Below are 19,384 nucleotides of genomic sequence, written 5' to 3' on the forward strand. Positions count from 1 at the left end.
CCTCTAGAGGCTATAGCCTGACTTCCAAAATTTGGTGGACAATGAACAGCGAGCACCGGACAAAACAAACCCGGCTGAAAAATCAGACTGAACTTCAGGTAGCTTCTTAGGAGATGAATGCAGAGGAAGAGCGCTGCCTGGTACATGGTGCATCTCCTTTAAAGCAGGAGCTTTGGGAGCAATGAGGACACTTACAGAGCTGTTCTGAATGAGCTCCAGTTCAGCAGAACTCCAGACACCAGTGGGGGAAGCACACAGAAGGGAGATGATTTGGAGAGGCCACCTTGCAAGAACAACAAACACTATGATGTATACAGTCCGAGATCTTTGGCACATGATCAGGAAACACATCCAGCTCCAAATACTTCAAGGGATTTATCCCAGGAAATGAGGAGCACAGGCGGAAAGAACAAGGAAGGGTGGTGTCATACCTATACCTGCCTTGATGTATTTGGTACACAAACCACCGAAGAAGCTAAAAGTCACTCAGATTTGTTGGAGAGTGTGTAGGACCCTTAAAGGAGCTCCAAACAAATGTAGTAGTGGGGAGGAAGGAAAGAGACACCACATCACAGCACAAATCCACTAAAACAACATGCCTTCTGATGGGGTTAATATAATAAAAACTAAGGCGGGATTTGTAACTAAGAATCTGAGCTCCTGCTACCCTGACCAAAATCCCAGGTGTGTCACTGGGTTAATGCGACACCTTCCACAGTACTGTTTTCACACAGGCTACGTTCCAGGTGGACGAGTCCAGGTGGTGACGCGCTCCTCTTTCTCTGTTCCAGGCTAGCCAGGCACAAAGATGACTGTGATCGGGAACATCCAACCCCACCAGTAACGAGCTAGTGCCCTTCTCATGGGCACAACGCTAGCCTGGGCTCCTGTCTGCCTGCATCTGCCTACTGCAGTTGTGCCAAAGACTCACCTACAGCTGGGCACTCAGTTCTTCTCTTGGCACCGTTCACGGCTCTGCCCTCGCTTTAACAGGCTGGCTTGGCACATCACCGCTATCCTTCCTCTTCTGCACCCAAAGCAGAACAACACACACACGCACACCCCCGCCATCATATTACCTGTATCCACAGCATCAGATTCAAAAGCTTTATCACCATTCTTGCTCCCTGGTTCTGTGTTATCCCAGCACAACAGAGATCTGTTTTGTACACAGGTGAAACTTTTAATAAACTATCTCTGGACAAAAAAATGAAACGACATGCCACATAAAAGGCATTTTTGTTAATACTAGTTTTCATTGAATCCTTCTGTTTCTCTCAGCCAACACAAATTTTTACTGTAAATTACCAAAGCGCGTCTCTCTAAATCAGCACAGGGAAGTTTTACAGGTACAATATCTGTAGCAGTAGTACCACTGAGCTACATTAGCAGGAAGCATCCCAGTAAATGAATAAGGAAGGCAGGTTCAAAATAAATGTCTTTTGTTCCCAGAAATAAGTAGATAGCATTAAGCCATTGTGTACTGCCTTCTGATTTTCCTCTTCATTTTAATGCGCTTTTCATAAGCAGTCCTTTTCAGAGGTCCCAGTCACATTCTCATTCACCTACAGAAAGTGCTATTCTAAAAAGAAATAAACAAAACGGTTTTTAAAAAATCCACCTACAAACCACCCAAGCCTCAGTAGCTACAAAAGAAAGCCAGCTCCTTCACAAAGTACTGGCAATTTGCTCTGTAGCACCGCACTGTCCTCTTCTGCACTGCAACCAAAAAGGTAGCTCTGCCACCAACACTGCTGCAAAAACAGAAACTTAAGGTTTCATAAGTTGACATCTTCACAGTGATTTCCATATCAAATGTGCTCAGCTTACATGTAAAAGGCTTTTTTGTTTGTTTGTTTTGGCCTCCTCCTACTAAATCCTCAACTCAGAAGCATTTTAGGTCCTTCCTAAAGCCAGGCTAAACTACATCAACAACAGGAAAACACAAATCTGCTTTAAAAAGAAAAACAAACTTTTTTTTTTTTCTTTCCCATTTTGATTTAAAACATTTAAAGGGTTGTATGGTCCCACAAGACCTCTGGAGCTAAGCCTACTTCCCAACAAAGTTCCATATTAGCTTTGAGTTTAAGAAGCCAAAAAGTTTCAACAATTTATGCTGAAATGTCAATGCAAATGGAGGATTTTTGCTTTGTTTGGATTTATGATGTCCTTTCCTCCTTTTGAAACTGAAAAACCAAAAATCAAATGACATTTAAAGGCTTAAAGATACAAAAATCATTTTCTTCCTTCAAAACATCAGTTCATCACAAGTATGTTCGATGTGAATAGTTTGGGAGTCTCTTATGGGAAAAGTAATTTTTTATTGCTGAAGCATTTTAGATTAAATGTTTGACCATCTGAAATTTCTCACTGGCAAATATTTGGTTATTCATTCCCCTCCCATTCTTCCTCTCTCCTACCTCATTACTGCAATTTACTTGTCCTGCAGGCTAAAGGATGCTCTGGGAGGAATATACGCAACCTAATCTCTTAGACCACAGCTGCACAGCGTACCTGAAGCCCTTCTGTGCCAATCCCATGGAGGACAGATGCACCTCATTGTGAAGAAAATCTCATCCTTTTTTCTTCTTTCCTCACCATGTGTCAGCTCAATTAAAAACTTCAGTTTAATTAGCCCAAACTCTTCTGAGACAAAAATGTACACAAGTGTGTCACAAGTAACTTGACTTACCAGCAAAAGGAACACCCATATAAATTAGCATTACGCTAAAAATATCTTTGCATGACTTAACTAGCTTAGAAAAGACACCTTAACTTTACACAAACTTTTACAGAAGATGTTCAGAAATGGCTAGATATCTGCTCGCTGCCTGGCAGATGTACTGACTCCCTCAATAATTGGGAGAAAAGGAAGCCAACCTCTGCTTTCCAGTCACCAAGGCCAGTGTATCAGTCAGATAGGAAAAAATGGGAGATGGCAGTGATAAAAATCTGCTCTAGAGAGAAATTTATTTACAGACAGATAATGCAACCCACCCCATTACGTAGTGATCAACAGCCACGACAAGAGGGACATCTGTTCTCTGGAAAGACAAACAAGACAGCCATGAAGAAGGCAACGGCTTCCACGTAATTACTAACTTTGTGTCCCAAAAGGAAAGCACTCATTGCAATCCCTCGTGTTACAGACTAGTCCAGATTCGGGGCTGCTTCTTGCTTCACATACCTCAAAAACTTCCTTAGTGTTAAGGATAACCTGTAGGCATCAGTCAGGCAGTAAAGGTGCACTGAGCTTTCATGGGAGACAAATTGTCTGGACCTACCCCATTTCAACTTCTTGTAACTTCACTTCTTATTGCTCGAAATTTAACATTAATAACAGATTTAATTAATGAATGTAGCACCAGATCACCACCTCTCAGAACCATAACACTGTAATCTTAAAGGATGAAGTGCACTGCACTCACTTTATAAGGGTTTATGAAGCATGTGTTATAAAAGTACCTCAACCATAAGGTTTTTATACCTTGGCACTCACTTCAATACAATCCCATAAAATCCAAGCAATCTTTAAGCAGTAAAGGTGACTTTCACTACTGTATTTATTATTGGATAATGAAAAACGAGTCAGACACCCATACAAACTGACCAATGAAACAGTTTCCTGAGACTTTTGCATTGGCTCTGCGTTATGTGTACCGTGACCAAAGAACCAGATAGCGCACTCATGACCTTTCAGGCACTTCATGCTAACCTCTCTCCAGAACTTCCTTCACATCAGGACTTCTCTGTAATTATAAACCAACCTCTACTCCGCAGAATCCCATTACTTGTGACTGAACTTTCCAGATGCCAACAGCTGTTTCTGTGAGCATCCAACTCCTGTGAAGGACCTCCTCCATAGACTCCGCCAACTGTGCTGAAGACTGCAGCTCTCTACTCCAGTAAGTTGGTCTGAGAAGACAGCATAGATCTCTGACATTAACGTCAGGGGGACCCCATCTTTCCAGCATTGAGATGGAATGAACAGAGCACATGCGTTCGGGTTACATGGACATCCCACGTCTTTGTAGAACATTTTGTCTTTTGTAGAGGGTACATGAAATAAGAGGACCATTACAAGGTAGAGAGTAATAAGCTTTTTTTTTTTTTTTTAACCTAAACCAGCAGGGTCTTCTGGTGATACTGCAACACAAAAGAGGACATCACTGGAGTGCCTGTTCATTTTTATGATTATCAAACCCTCTTCTGAAGTGCAATATGTAATTATTCTGTTGTCCCCTTGTTATATATATTTAGGCAGCCCATCTTCAAAATTGAGAACAATTTCATCAGAAGTTTTCTAAGTTGTGGTACAACAATATTCTGTGGAAATATCAAGACCATTTTGTCAATCAGAAGTGATGCAAGCATAAATCTGCTGTGCAAACAGCACACCCTCCCCACCAGAATCAAGCACCCCAGGTTCACTGTTAACTTGAAAAGCTCCTCAGCAGAATCCTGGTACTGTCAGAAATAAACCCAAGAATTTTAGCTACAACCAATCCAATACGTGCCTTGACTCAAGAGAACTTGGAACCAGTAGTTCAAAGGAGCGTAAGTCTGGCCTATGAGGATGAATAATCTACACACAGGAGACACTAGCATTGCACTCAGACACTAAACATGCAATCAGAATATATAGTCCCAACATACAGTTGGCTCAGTCAAGGGAAGAGCACACATTTAAGATTACAGCATCTCAGTAATTCTTTCATTTGCTTCTCGTAAAGATTAAAAAGGATGGAGATGCCAGGAAGGCTTTGGGGAGACTCTAAGAGCAGTTTGGTGGCAAAAGAATGATTATCTATTGTCATCCTCCTGTCTGAAAATGCATAGGAGAGATATCTTACATGATTAACTCTGAAAAAAGAGATCAGTAAAAGCACATCAAATGAGGACCAGCACCACCTCGCCTTCTCTAAGGAGATGCACATCAGCCCACTATGCTTGTTTACAGAGAATAACCCTGGTTAATCTTTCTGACCTCTATTGTTTCTCATATCTAATTATATCCAGATTACAATTACAATTAATTGTTCAGATTTGTACAAAATTAAATCAGGCTCTCGGCATTGCAGCCATACCTGCCACCAATTGCCATAGCAAAACAAAACACTTCACAAAATTCCAAGCTCGCGCACCCCGTGCCCTATGGAGAGAGCGCTTCATTTAATTAGCACCTCCAGCAGCTGCACAAGAGCACAGATGCACTTTGCAGGATGCCCTGAGGATCAGGAGCAAATCACGGCTAAACTGGATACAGAGCAAGAGCCCCTCAAGGCAAACCACTCTGCCATCCTCCTTGGCAGGTGGGAAATGAAAATATGTCATGGCTGTAAGGCTTAGGCAAAATCAGAGCTGGGAAAAGAACCCAGATATTCTAAGGCTGCCATCCTAGCCTGCCCACAATGCCAAATCCCAAGCTGGATCCAATTTGCATGCACAGGAGTGGAATAAGCCATCGTACTGGACCCAACAAAGCAGAACGTCTCATCTTTGTTTTACTGCTAAGCAGGTCAGAACAACACGTCTCCCCGCTTTCTCTTGTCTTTTTGGCACTGGACACATGTACTTTTCACTTTTAATTACAAGGCACAGCAAGCATTTGCTTGTTAAATTTCAGGTGCCAGTGGGGATGGAAGCCATCCAAAAAGCATGTGTTTGACCTGGCAAAGAGTGACTGATTGGCAACAGCCACATGCTTGGTTGTAAAACCTTTTCATTGTCGCAGCAAGGCAGAGTTTACCCAAGGTTACTCCATTATACTCTTGTTACAGCTCCAGCTCCCCACAGATCATCGGAGCAAAGTCCTCTGCCACAGTAATCCCACTTGCCTTGACACCACTTTGGTACTGTGGGCTGTTCACCTATTTTTCCAAAGGCTTTTCCATATCACAGCGTGTTCCTGCATAGCTCCCCTCTATGAACTGCCAAATGGGTTACAAGCATCACTGCTTATGGCTGCTTTTGTATATATCCAGTTTGACCAGCGCTTCTATGACTGGGCCTGGACCAGAGGAAGGAACCCCGGCAGGTGACCTTAAGCAAAAACGAGTGCTTCCACAGCAAAAAAACGACACCAAATCAGCGGAAGAGAAATGTAAAGCTTCTGATCTACAGTATGCTTTGCTCTAGAGGTTGGTATTTCTGCACAGCGTAGTTCTTCTTGATGCCTTTTTGCTCTTCTCGATTCCATGGAAATCCCTAACTGTTGCAACATCTGACACATCATTTCGTGGCCACCAGCTTTTTCTAGAGACACAGAACAGCTCTGATCCCAAACTGCGTGCATGGAAAGAGAAAAGCAGCATTCACTGTTATAATTATACGTTATTTGAGTAAATGCATGGTGTGCTATTCGCCATAAAGCTACAAAGTAATTTTCACCATTATGGTAACTTACCGTGTAAGCAGAAATAGTTACAGAAAATAATGTTATCAGTAAGGAGAGGCTGTGCGCACCACAGCTGCTGGAACTGAGAACACCATTTATATAAAAACACTCCTCTGATTATAGGTCTCACTTGGGAGAACACTTTACATGTGGGAATAAGTTTACTCACAGTAGTTGCCCCATTACAGAAAACAAAGAGATGTGCATGGATAGTTACTCATGGGGGTAAACTTTTGCAGCCCGTATACGGCAGCCTATTTCATTTGAGGACAGTAGAGTGTTTCATGACTCTTTAGAAAAATAAAAATTGTATTATGTATCTCCCTTGAGGCCATTAAACCTGAATACAATTTTAAATGCATCATTGCTTCTCCTCTGCTTACACACTTTATTTTTCTGCTTTTTAGTCAGATTGCAGAGAGAACATAGACAACAGTCAGCTTTATCAATGTTCACATCCAGATGGTAATGATCTATCTCAATTTACTTACCTTGCATCTATTACTCATGTCCCTCACTGTCCCCAGTGAACTTTTCCTAACATCCCCCCACCAAAGGAAGCTGAAGAGGTAGGAGGTCTACTCATTTTCTGGATGGAAGGCTGAGGGCCCTAAAAATTGAAGGTTAAAATTACAAAACACAATGGCATCGCAGTGCTCTGCACAGTAGCACTCAGCTCTAAGCTATCCACTGCGATTGCAAGCTCCACACACTAACTCAAGTGCCAACGATCCTAATCTATGCGAAGGTTCAGGACCTAGGAACAGGATTCACAACCACCAGCTCACTGGCTTTGCCATTTTCTATTACATTTGCAAAATTAGCTTCCGATGATACAGCCCTTGCAGGGTTATGGTAGAATTCTTGTCTGCGATTACACACCAAGAAGGTGAATGAACACCCCAGTGACTGCGAACCATGGCCGCTACGTCCTCTTCCAACAGGGTCACTGGTACCTTGCAGCCTTGGAAAAAATCACATACTTCCCTTTCCATATCTTTCCCTGCTCACACATGAGCAGTGTCCTGAAGAACTAGTGTAAGAGGGAAGGGAATTGGAAAAGGGGACGAAGGTTTTATCTGCAGCACAACCCTGACACTTTGGTTTAGGAATCAATCAGCAAAAGAACCCACAGTGCTGCTTGGGATAAAGTGTTTTACACTGAGCTGATCGCATCAGAGCTGAAGTCAGAGTTACTGCACTTACACTGGAAGAGGCAGACGCGCACGTATGGCAGAAAGCGAAAGTGTCCTGACCCTTCAACCACCGGCACAGACCCTGCAGACACTGCTAGTCTACTCTATTAAAAATGAGAATTCACTCAATGAGTAATGCTGGATTTCTTTATTCTTCACTTTGGAAAATAATGAAATAAAAAAGACATTTTGCCACAGATTGTTGGGTTTGAGGGTTGGCAGGGCGGTGATTTTCCTTAAAGAAAAATAACTGTCCTGATGAACCAGCTTGTATCTCTAAAGATCAAGGTCAGAGCATTATGCAGTCATCAAAAGGAACCACCTGCCCCTTTTCTGAGAGCTGCTCTCCACCCATTCTATTATTTTTCCTCCTTTTTAATAACAGGACATGCTGACTCATTATTATTGATTGATTATCCTGCTGTCTGTGAAGCACCATTCCCCTCCTCGTTAATTCAAAACTACCTCATTTTTCATACTTCATAAATTAATATATTATTGGAGCCGCAGCAGTAAAGGAGATGGCCATGTTTCATAGAGAGATAGGGAGGGTGGAGAAAGGAAGGAAGTCTCATAAACCTGCCCTACGCCGGGGTCTGCGGCTGTGCCCACCTTGCTGACAGGCTGGCTGTTAAGTACAGGCAGCCCCGTACAGGGGGATGCACCCTAACAGCCCCTGCAATCAAGGCAGGGCACCCTGAAAGCTCACACAGGTTCACCCTGCCCACTTCGTAAGAGCAATGGCCATGCTGAGTGGCAAAACTGCAGCTTTATTTTAGTGGCTATTGTAACTTCTGATCTGCCCTTTAACACTTGCTAGCTAAACTAGAGCAAACTACCTCTTTATTAAATACTAACAGCTATCTGTGGGAAGTCCGGATCTAAATGTGGGTGTGACCTTTCCAGTTCTTGCCCATCTCTTCCCTTTACGACCTCGTACCATCCCTAAGGCTCTGTAGGGCCCTGACTCCGGCAATATGAGGTGAAGCAGGCAGAGAGAGAGCAACCGGAGAGGTGGGCTGACTTCTGGAAGCCAGACAAGGCAGCCCTCTTGAGATGTGCACCAGCGTCCTGCCAGGGTGAGTCTTATCCGATAGCTGGCCTTTTTTCCCCAAATGTTATTTGCAAGTCCTAGAAAAACAAATCTGACATATTGGCCTGGGTTTCTCCCATCTGACTCTCCAGCCACTCAGCAGACAGTGAAGCGCAGTGATACCCTCCCCAACCAATATTAGGGTTTTTTAGGATGATGGGGCTGGGAATTGTACATTTAAAGTGGTAGATACCTACAGTTACCATCACAAATGGTGCCAAACAAACACTGCTCACCCACTCAGTTTTTGTACACAAAGCAACGTCCGGAAAGTGTGCACGCTAAATAAGGTTTGAATTCTGATTTGCCTTTTCCTAAAATCTGCGCCCCCTTTCATTCAAGTGGCCAATTTTTTTCCCAAAGCCCCTGGCAGCATCTAAGCAGGGATTTCAGGACCACAGTTCCAGTCCTTGGTGGATAAATGACATAGCAGGTGTCTGACTGCTTTTTTCTTATTTTACTTATATATCTTGTGTCAACGTGCTTACTTTTATCAACCAGACTTGCAATATCTGTGAAGACTAAAATGACATTTAACAAAACATTTTTCATAAAGCCAACTTAGACAGCCCTCATTTTATTCCCCATCTTTATTAATTAAATCCTGCATTAAGCTTCCATTCGCTTTCAATACTTACCTCAGCACTAACCAAATGTGTATTAAATGAGTTCAGGAACCTATGAAAAAATGCAAGTAAAAGCTCTTGGAATGCATAAATACAAAGACATGAAATGCAGATGCATAAAGGCATACACAGGCAACCCTAATCCTGGAATTTCATAATGTATTAACTCCTTTTTTCTTCATGGACACTGAAACAATGGCTTTCAACGTAGTATCTTTAAGACAGGTATAAACAGACACAGATACCCATCTCTGCTCTAACCCTCTCCCCTCCACCCCCATTAAATAATGCCATATGCGAGCATTTTGTTAATTATCTCAATTGTGTTTATTTTTAGAAACAGCTGATGAGCAGTGGATGAGGTTCACTGGGGCTTGGGGGTGTTTTTCTTTGGTGGGTTTTGGGTTTTTTTTTAATACAACTGCTTTTTTCAGAGAATTAACTGAAAAAGCCCCAAGAATCTCCAGCGTTCATGTTCATATATACAGAGGGACAGCCCTCTCTGGATGATCAGATTGTCCCTGTATAAGAGAAGGGAAAACCTCCACTGGGGATCTCTCATAAACTTGGGTCCCAATTCTGTGCTGTCTGGCCTGACAAATGGTCACATCCCAGCCAACAGATGCTATATGACCTCCATTTATCTCTATGATTTATGTCAAGTCAGAAGTAGTAAAATTAAAATCTGCAAGCAGAGAGTCATTTGTTCTTTCTTTACATACAGGAGCCTACAGGTCAGGCCAGGTCAGGTCCCAGTGGGGCATTGGACATGCCAGGCGCCAGAGTCCCTGGCTTCAGCAGGGCAGAGTGCTCTCTCACAGTAGCCCCTTGACTACAAAGATCCACAAGGAGGCACAATCCCCAAACACAGTTATTATAATAATAAATACCAAAAAGAAACCAACCAAACCTATTTGGGCATACAAAAAAGACCCCATATTTTAATGGGTTTAATAACACTCATATTTTGCCTTTACGTCTCAGCATCTTCCATTCATTGATCTTGAACCATGTTTGAAACACTAATAAACTAAGTCATCCAACATCAGGAAAACATATTTCTGCAGCAGGAAAGGTGAGAGAAACCTACAGAGAAAAACGTGACTCTTCTGAATTCAAGGGACACAATAAAAATCCCTTCAAAACGAGAAATTCCTAAAGTTCTTTTCTCCAAGTATTATGACACATTTGTAACTCAGGAGATCTCTTTCACGCAGTTTCAGGTCATGGTTCTGCAAACATGTACAAAAATTCTCTCTTTTCGCAGGTGACAAATTCAAGCTGAATTAATCAGACAAGTAGAGAGAATCCCATGCACAAGAGCTCACAAGACCACACCTTGTAGATAAAACACATCGCGTCACACATCCTCTGACTCGGATGGATGGTATGGGTCACCTTGAGGAAATATCTCTGCTTCATCAGTAAGTGAAGACAAATATTACGTCACACATCCTCTGACTCTGCCATGGATGGTATGGGTCACCTTGAGGAAATCATCTCTGCTTCATCAGTAAGTGAAGACAAATATTACTTCTTCATTCCCATCCTTATTCCTCTGTTTAAAGTTCTGGAGACTGACAGTGTCTGCCCCTAAGTGTATTTACGAGGCAGAATACACTGCCGTGTTACCCAGAGCACAGTCACATTTGTATAACCCACTGGTATAACCAGAGCAGGCAAATCTGAGCACAGCTAATGCAGATGCTGGTTTAGAGCTACAGCCTTTCCTGTACAGCGGTAGGCAGGTTCTGCCCACATAGGCTCTGGACTGGGTGGCATGGTTTCTGGAGGGCTGAGGAGCACAGAAACACCATACACAGCTCAACAGGTCCAGAGAAGGGATGCACAAAGAGACGATTACACCACCATTTGCAGCTCAGGTAATTTAGGCCCTGTTAATGGCAGCTGCAAAACCAAGGGCTATTTAGTAACTGTATTTCGTTGGGCTGAAGGGAAGGATTTGGGATAAAAGACAGTAGAAACAAGTAGTTCTGTCACTCCTGCCCTGTGGCCCTAACTCAGCCCCATTGCATTTGGGTTACGTGTTCTCTGAGATCACACCAGCAAGTGCCAGTTTGCAGCACACGCTGTTTATCACAGCGTCTGCGTAATAAGGAAAAAGGGTCCAAAGAAACTTTCCATCTGCCAAACAGCTTTAGGATACTCCAGAGCTCAGTTCCTCACCAATAGCTTGGGATGCAATCTTAGGAAAAAGCAGCAGCTGACTAATGGGAGCTGTGGCAAAGGATGGCAGTTCAGTTCAGGCTGGGTTAGCGAGCATCAGGTGCATGCTGGAACCTCTGCCTCATCAGCCTATCATACATTTGATGAGCAAGGAGAAAACAAAATGCTGTGGAATTCCCTTCGGGATCAAATGAACTAAGAAATGAAGGCAAAACCAAAATCAGTTTGGACCATGGTTCTGCACTGATGCTTCAATCACAAATGAGGAATTCCCTTTGGAGATACACGAGGCCAGCAGAGGGTTTGCTCTCTGTTAGTCTCCAAGGGAGCAAGAAGAAATAAAGAGGAGGTCAAAGCGACTTGCGCCCATTTGGGACCTCCAACCTCTGTAAGAGGAGGTGTCACTCCCACTGCGCTAGCTAGTTTCCAGGCAGGTAGATGCATTCCTCTGCAATTTCAATATTACAGTCACAATTAACTTATTCCTTCATTAACCTGAACTGCAACGCAGCATTGCTCTCTGCCAGCTCATAAACAGTTGCTGCACTTCATCCCCAAGAAGCTGCATAGAAACAAACAAACCTAATTAGATTTAGCTTCCAGAGCTTCTGACTCTCCAAATACCTCTAAACATTTCTCACTTGGATGGGCCAACTGCAACAGCATGCCTAGGTATGTCAGGTGCAGCATGCTTTTGGCTTTTACAGCTTCAGTGGTTTGGACTGCCCCTCCATTTTGACTCCGTGACAACTGGGAAACTAGTCTGCAAAACCATTTTCTCAAAGCTTTTTAACTGAGCACTGTAACTTTATTTCTGCTTTTTGCTCTTTGCAACTACTGTTCAAATCCCTTAGCTATAAGGTCTATCTATAAATAAAATCTCTAACGCTTCAGTTCTGGTATAAGGGAAAAATGGGGGGAAACCTCATTTCAATCACTGCACCTGAGTGATATTGCTGTGCAGAGAGTCAGCATAAAAGACTACAGACCTTTTAATTCTTCAAGTTACCACCTACAACAACGATGGTAACAGCACAGGAGAAAAGCTAAAGACGACTGCATCCAATTGAATTGCAAAGCAAATTCATGAAGGAAGGTATTTCTAAGACATCAGAACTGTCACCCCAGATCTTAAATGCAATCAGGACCTCCCGTTTATCCACATCTCATCTGAGCAATACTATATACAGGCAAGGGCTTTTTGGTTTGATTTTGTCAGAGTTGCCATTCTCTTCCTTTTTCCTCTCTCCTTTTTCTTTTAAATGCTTTTTAACTCCATCCTCTCAACCTCCACAGGAATCCCAAGGGTAGCGATAAAAGTTTCATTGTGAAAACTGTGTTTTCAACTGAACAGCACCTCCACCAAGAATATGCACTCTTCACAGAACATTTCATGGAAAAAGTAATACATTAAATCTATGGTTCAGAAGCAATTCCTTGAGATTCAAAATGGCACCCCAGTGCCTAAAAGGAGCAGTGCTTCAGACATACGGGCCTCCCGTTATCTTCTTTCTGCATCCTTTGGAAGGACTTTACATCCTTCCACGAGGCATCAATTCTAAAATGAATCCCGTTATTGACAACCAAGAAGAAAGCAAATGTTCTCGGGACAGGGGATCTTACCCAGCAGACCAACCCATGCTAGAAAATAGGGACACTCAGCGCTACAGCTCCAAACAGAGCCACTTCGAAGCGCAGGCAGTTAGTTAGTCAAAGAATCACAGGCTTAATTTTTTGTGGAAATTATCCAATTTTCTAACAGAAAGTTTTCAACAACCAAAAAGAAAAAAAAGAATTCGGATAGAAAGAAAATGTGAATTTAAAAAGTCAAGAGAAATGTTCTTATTAAAATAGAAGAGACCTTTTTCCCTTAACACTTAGGAAGAAATAAACAATTCTAATTCCCAGACTGCTGTGAAAATCTGCCTCTAGTGAAATGTAACTAACGCCCAAAATATAGCATTAAATTAAAGGTCAGCAGGGAACTGAGATCTCTGCCCAGCAGAGAGTAAGTAGCCTTTTGTCACATCCCTAAAACCAGACAAGAGCTATCAGGTAGAAAAGCCAAAGCTATGCATTTTGCAAGTCTCAGCTTTTCAGAGCACTCAACCATCTGCCCTTAAATCCCATTCATCTCTGGGGAAGGGGTGCTGCTAAACTACGAAAATTTCTCCTTTCTGAAGTTCACCACAGAATCATCAGGCTTGTTGTAACCTGTGTGTCAATCGGGCAAAGCAGATGCTTCTCACGTGATCTCTCAGGCAAACAACCGGGCGGGCAGATGCACTGAAGGGGAAGATGTGCCCCGGAATACACTCTGCCTATTAGAGCATCTTCATGATGGTGGAAGCATTAAAACTGCAGGCACTTCGCTTCTCACCAGGGCTCAGAACAGTAACTCTTAAGAAAGCCATGGCCCTCAGGACTTCAGAGTTGTCTGACTGCTAGGTCTAATGATCACACTAATTTCATAGTATTAACAAGAACTCAGTGCAGATTTTCCTGATCCAAATACAGGTCCCTAGTGTGCAAGTGAGAGAAGAATCAACCCCAGCATCTGCAGGGGAGCAGATACGAGTCTGGCAGTTTCAGCTCCCAGCAGCACAGGCTGTACGCACAGTCGCAAAGCGTTGTGAAGCCCTGAGCTTGTTAGTTCTTCAGAGAAGGGAATTAGCAGTACAACTGCTCCACAGGAGGATGAAGCTAGTCCTGGCTCACGGCAGGAAGTGTTTCTGCACCGGTGCAGCCAGAGGCTGAGGATTCACGATGAGCTGCAGCCTGCTTGACCGCTGCCTTACGTCAGTGCTCCAGGGTGGTCTTACTTCAAATGATGGGTGCTCTCAGATCACCAAGCTGACACTGATCACTAGCAATGATACCCGACAGGTAGGAGGAATCACAGCTGGGAAGAAGTATTCTCAGTATCTTCCTTTGGTATCTGCATATTGTTATATTGATTTAATTGTAAGTGCAAACCTCAAATTACACAATGGCAAAGTGCATTTTCCAAATATCTTCTTGTGATTCCTAGGAACTGGGCATCCTCTATCACAGCTCCAAACCCAGTCATCAGCAGGTTGGGTCAGCAGCTGGGAGCAGGCGCTCTGGGACCCAGCACCACACGGGGACACAGCCCAAGCCACCTCAGTTTAGTCCTGGCTATGCAGCTCTGTGCTTTGGTTAACCCTGGGCATGTGGAGGATTGATATCTCCCAGTGGCAACATTTAAGACCAAGGAACGCCCAGAGACTGAATCTGGCCTCTAAGGGCCAAACAACAGCACAGCCAAGAGGTGCCCAGGGAGAACCAAGGTTGTCCTGGATTTATCACCATGATAACCACAGAGACTGTGTTTCTTCACCTCTTCCCCTCTCAGCTGCCTCTTTCCTCTTCAGGCACAAAGACATGATCTCTCCACGGTGATTCTGCCCACTGATGAACACTAGTGACTGGTGTGTTTCACCAAGGACCAAAGGGCAGGACCCGAAGGACCAGCTGATTCCAGGCTTTTCCAGCATTTGCCAATCCGCTGTGTCAGGAAAGACATTTCAATACCCAGTAGGTCACCAAGTACAGACAGGAGTAATATTCAACACCCTGCTGGGGCTCTCCAGTCAGGGATGGGAGACACACATGGAAGCAGCTTAGAAGGAAGCCTGAAGAGAACACGAAACAAGTAAAATTTACTACATACATAATCTAAACTGAAACAAGAGCATTTAGCTTAAAAGAGGAGGCCAATGACATGTGAAACTAACTGGGGACTTGCTTTTACCATCAATGTTACACAGCAGGTGCTCAGACATTAACTTTGTTGGGGACAGAATAAAACCCAAAGAGAATTAAATATTTCAAGGCCTAAAGAGCCATTAGGTCATCAAGTCTGATCTCAACTTGTAGCACCTGTTCCAGAATTTCACCACATCATTCCCACATTAAGCTCAATTTTTCTTCCAGAAAGGAACCCACTTTGTAAGAAAAGGGTGTTGGAGTGCCATAATTCAGGAGGGCAAGGCATGCATCAGGCATGGCTGTCTTGGGACCAAAAGAGAAGGGGAATGACACAGGCTCCCGGACCGTGGGTTGTAGCCATGCCTCACCCCGCTGCTCAGCCTCTGCATTTCAACTCTGGCCTTATCTGATCCCCCGTATTGCAATAAGCATTGATGTTGGTGTTGAGAAATCAGTGTCCTGCCATGATCTGGCAGTACTGAGCAGAGAAACACAGCAGAAGCTGCCAAAAAAACCTTACAATCTTCCCACCAAAAAATTTCAAAAGAGAAAATCAGAAACAAAATGCTTTTCTTTTAAAAGAAGAAAGAAGAAAAGCCAGCATTTAAATCCTCTTGCCTCATAATTGAGCCCAGGGTTATGCCACAATTCAGGTAAATGATGTTTATATAACTGGCATTTGGCTGAATGCATAATTCCTATTTAACAGCTGAAGAGAGGCATTTTGGGTCTTCAAAGAAATCTGACAGGTAATTCCCAGTGTAGTTCTGCAGGGTAGCTGAGAGGTAATTATCCTTCTCACTAGTAAATCAATTAGGAATGAATGTATGGAAAGCTTTTCTCCTCCTCCAAGTAACTGCTAATCCTCTAAGCGCTAATGAGCAGACAGGGCTAGCAACAGCGTGCAAACCCATCAAAAAATCAACAGGACCCGAGAGGCACGCAGGGTCCAACCAGTACCTGGGAGCTAACGCCTCAGGAGAAAATATTTTGCCTGGAAAGGGTCGGCATGATTCCCAGTGTGCACCCAGGCCCTGTGCACGGGAGTTACTTTTGGTATCTCCCTCCCCATCTATTGCCTCAAACAAAGACCTATTTTCAAGGCTCACAAGAGATCACCGCGTTGCGTTCAACGAGCCAGCACTCATGTTGTTAGTGGCGAAGCATGAGGGATCACGACTTTCTCTACTGGGGTGCAATTGCTTCACCTACTGCTCCGTGATTCATTACCGGTGCTTGTCCTCAGGAGCGCTGCAAAATCACACTGCTGACTCCGCAGGCCGCCGTAACGATACTCGCACGGAGAGACCTGGAGAAGATTACAACCCAAGTCCATTTTTTGCAGAGTGCAACCTCATGAATCTGCAAGGGGTGGGTGGACAATAAACCTGATATTGAATTTGACAAATTCCAGATGCTCCAATCCAGTGGCCCCTTCTTCAGATATTTTTCAAATGCTTCATGGATGTTTGGAATTGCTTTGATGGTCAACAAAGCAAAGTCGGCTCCAGGTTCAGAAAGAACAGCTGTTTGACCGTGCACAGTAACAGTGCACATATATTTAGCAGCGGTAGAAGGAATGGAAACAAGTTGTTCCCACAGCAGCCAGCACTGAAGCTGGTTTCCTACAGGTTTTCCTTACAGCTCATCTCTCCATTTCAAAAGATTTTTCAGAAGGGAGAAGAGGGAAGACAGACAGATATGTTCACAAATAATTTCCTTAAGACCTAAGACAAAAAAAACAAAACTTAAAAAATTGTCATCTGAAATAAGAAAACAGCAGGTAAAGATAGGTCTGCATGCCACCGTATGATGAAATGTAGGAGTTATTAATAAAAAAAGGAGAGAAAAGACTGCTAATCTGTAAAGCTCAATAGCTTGAGAAATTGCTAGAAGATAATCATATATCCTAGTACTCCAATTTGTGAGGGAGACTTTACACCAGTGACGTAGGATTTGTAACTGAGCATATTGCCTCTGACTTTGGGTGGGCAGAGTTGCTTTGGAAACAGAATGAAGAGGAATTAACTCTTCAGTGCCCACCGTATTGGGTACAGGAGGGGTGTAAAGGCCAGGAGAGCTCATTATGAAACGTCTTCATTCTATTTTGCTCAGAAAAAAGAACTCGAGGTGGTTGTCACAATAATTCAGCTTCTGCATCAGGAAAAATATAAGGTGACCCCTGCCCACTGCATTCTTCCTCTCCTCTATACATCCAAACACGCACACATTTTGTTGCTGGTAGTAATCAGAGCTATGACTGCCTTAAGGTTGCGTACACTGAAATAAACATCAGTCCTGAAACCAGTAATGGAAAACTGATCAGTAATGGAAAACACAAAAGCAGTAATAAGAACAGTACAAGTAGCAAAATACTGGTTTGGAAACCTATTGGTGGAGACAGGAGATGGGCAGTTTGGAAGTGATAAAGCCAAATGGGCTGCACCCTATCCAAACACAACTCCGCTGCCAGCAATTAGCTACGTGCCACAGACCTCCCACGTGGATTTCTGTGGGTGGCTGCAAGTGGCTTTGTCCCACTACCTCCCTCAAATCAGCACAGGCAATAATTTTAAACCAAAAAGGCACTGAGTAGTAACTCCTGGGCTGCGCTCCGTGAGCCAGCTGCAGCCCTAATTGCATCACGTGGGAAGCATGAGCAGGGGGTTTGAAAGCTGTGACCTCATCTTCTCTCCTACACATTCAAATCAAACCTTAGGTCTCCCACCCACTCTCCCAGGCACATTCTGCTTTCAGCCCCCTTACATGATGCAACCAATGGAAATGTCATTTACATCTTTACCTCCAACTTCTAGCTAGGGGAAAGCATGAGGGGGACTAGAGTCAAATGCAGAAATAAATGCCTTTTACTCAGTATTTCTAATAATAAGGAGACAGAGAAGGCAGCGAGAAGTGTGTTAGCCAAAGCCAGCGTAAGCAAGAGTCCCAGAAACACTTGCGTGAGTTCAGCTTCTTTAAAGGTGCAACAGTCAGAAGCAAATAAAAGCAACCCTTTTATTTCTCTAACACACTCATCTGGAGATTAAGCGCTCCATCCCATCACAAGTAAACCAGGCATAGTTCTACTGGATTCCATGGCATTGCACGAGTGCAACTTCGCCAGCAAATTCAAGCTCTCGTGAAGTACCAGTGGATTTCACTGTAGGATCGTTAATTCCTCTCAGAATGAACAGAATGCCGTAATTTTGTTTCTATAGCTACCAGCTCGATAGCTCTCCCTTACCTTCCTCTTGTTAGTGGGACTGACATAAAGGTAGCTCAGCACAGTCTTCAGGCCTACTTTGTCATTTAGCTTTTCATAGGTAGTGCCATAGTCTGTTGACCTGGAGAAAAGAGGAGACAAAAAGATTTTTTTGTGGTTATTAAAGCTCAGGGGAAGGAAATGACTATGGGAACAGATGTTCAAAGTTACAGCTTGAGCATTATTACCCTTAAAACTCAAGCTTTTGTGTTTCAGTCAGGGTGGCCAGCAGAAAAGAGGAGAAAACTTGAGTCCTTTGGGGCAGGTCTGTCTCTGCATCAATTGACCCTCTGCACCTGCGGTGCACCCCCGAAGATGGACTTTGGGGGCAGGCTCTGCTCTCACGTGCCAGCGTGGGATTGCAAACGGTATCTACACGAGAGGACTCTGATCTCAGCAGCATCCTTAACACAAATACTCTTTTCAGATAAAACCAACAGAAGAATCCAAATTAAACCTGTCAACAACAGTTTTGTTTAAGTAGGCTGATTTCTGACTCGGAGATGGGGATCCAAATGTGGCTCAGAATTGTAACAGCTGAACTCATGTCTAGATAAAAATGTGCCTAAACTGGCATCTTGAGTCCTCAGTCACCCCCATCCTACTTTGTGCCAGGCATTTAATTTTTCTGAGTTACAGAGACAGATTCAGGCCCCTACACTAGCAAATCCCACCCGGAGGAGCAGATGATCTGGGGGTGGCATTACCCATTCGTGACTGGGGAAAAGGGCTGCTTCGTCACAGAGGGTTTTCTGTAGCTTCCTCCTCCTCATTTGTGGGCATGTTTGAAACCTCACGTTGTCCTGCTTGTTTCTCTGCCGTTTTCATACTCTGCTTTTCCTAACAAACAAGATTTTTCCTACCAGAACAAATCAACAGCTCGCTAGTACA

The 19,384-nt window shown here is 43.6% G+C and overlaps 1 protein-coding gene across 1 annotated transcript in view; it reads right to left on the reverse strand.

The window, feature by feature from the left end:
• The window catches only part of SORCS3 (sortilin related VPS10 domain containing receptor 3), a 210,652-nt gene that overhangs the window by 143,625 nt on the left and 47,643 nt on the right, over positions 1-19,384 (reverse strand). Inside the window, exon 3 of the mRNA XM_009643479.1 lies at positions 18,476-18,575. Within this exon, the coding sequence (XP_009641774.1) occupies positions 18,476-18,575 (100 nt within the window). The remainder of the gene's footprint in view (positions 1-18,475; positions 18,576-19,384) is intronic.

Source organism: Egretta garzetta, unplaced genomic scaffold (genome assembly GCF_000687185.1).
Source record: "Egretta garzetta isolate BGI_Z169 unplaced genomic scaffold, ASM68718v1 scaffold8, whole genome shotgun sequence".
Classification (NCBI taxonomy): domain Eukaryota; kingdom Metazoa; phylum Chordata; class Aves; order Pelecaniformes; family Ardeidae; genus Egretta; species Egretta garzetta.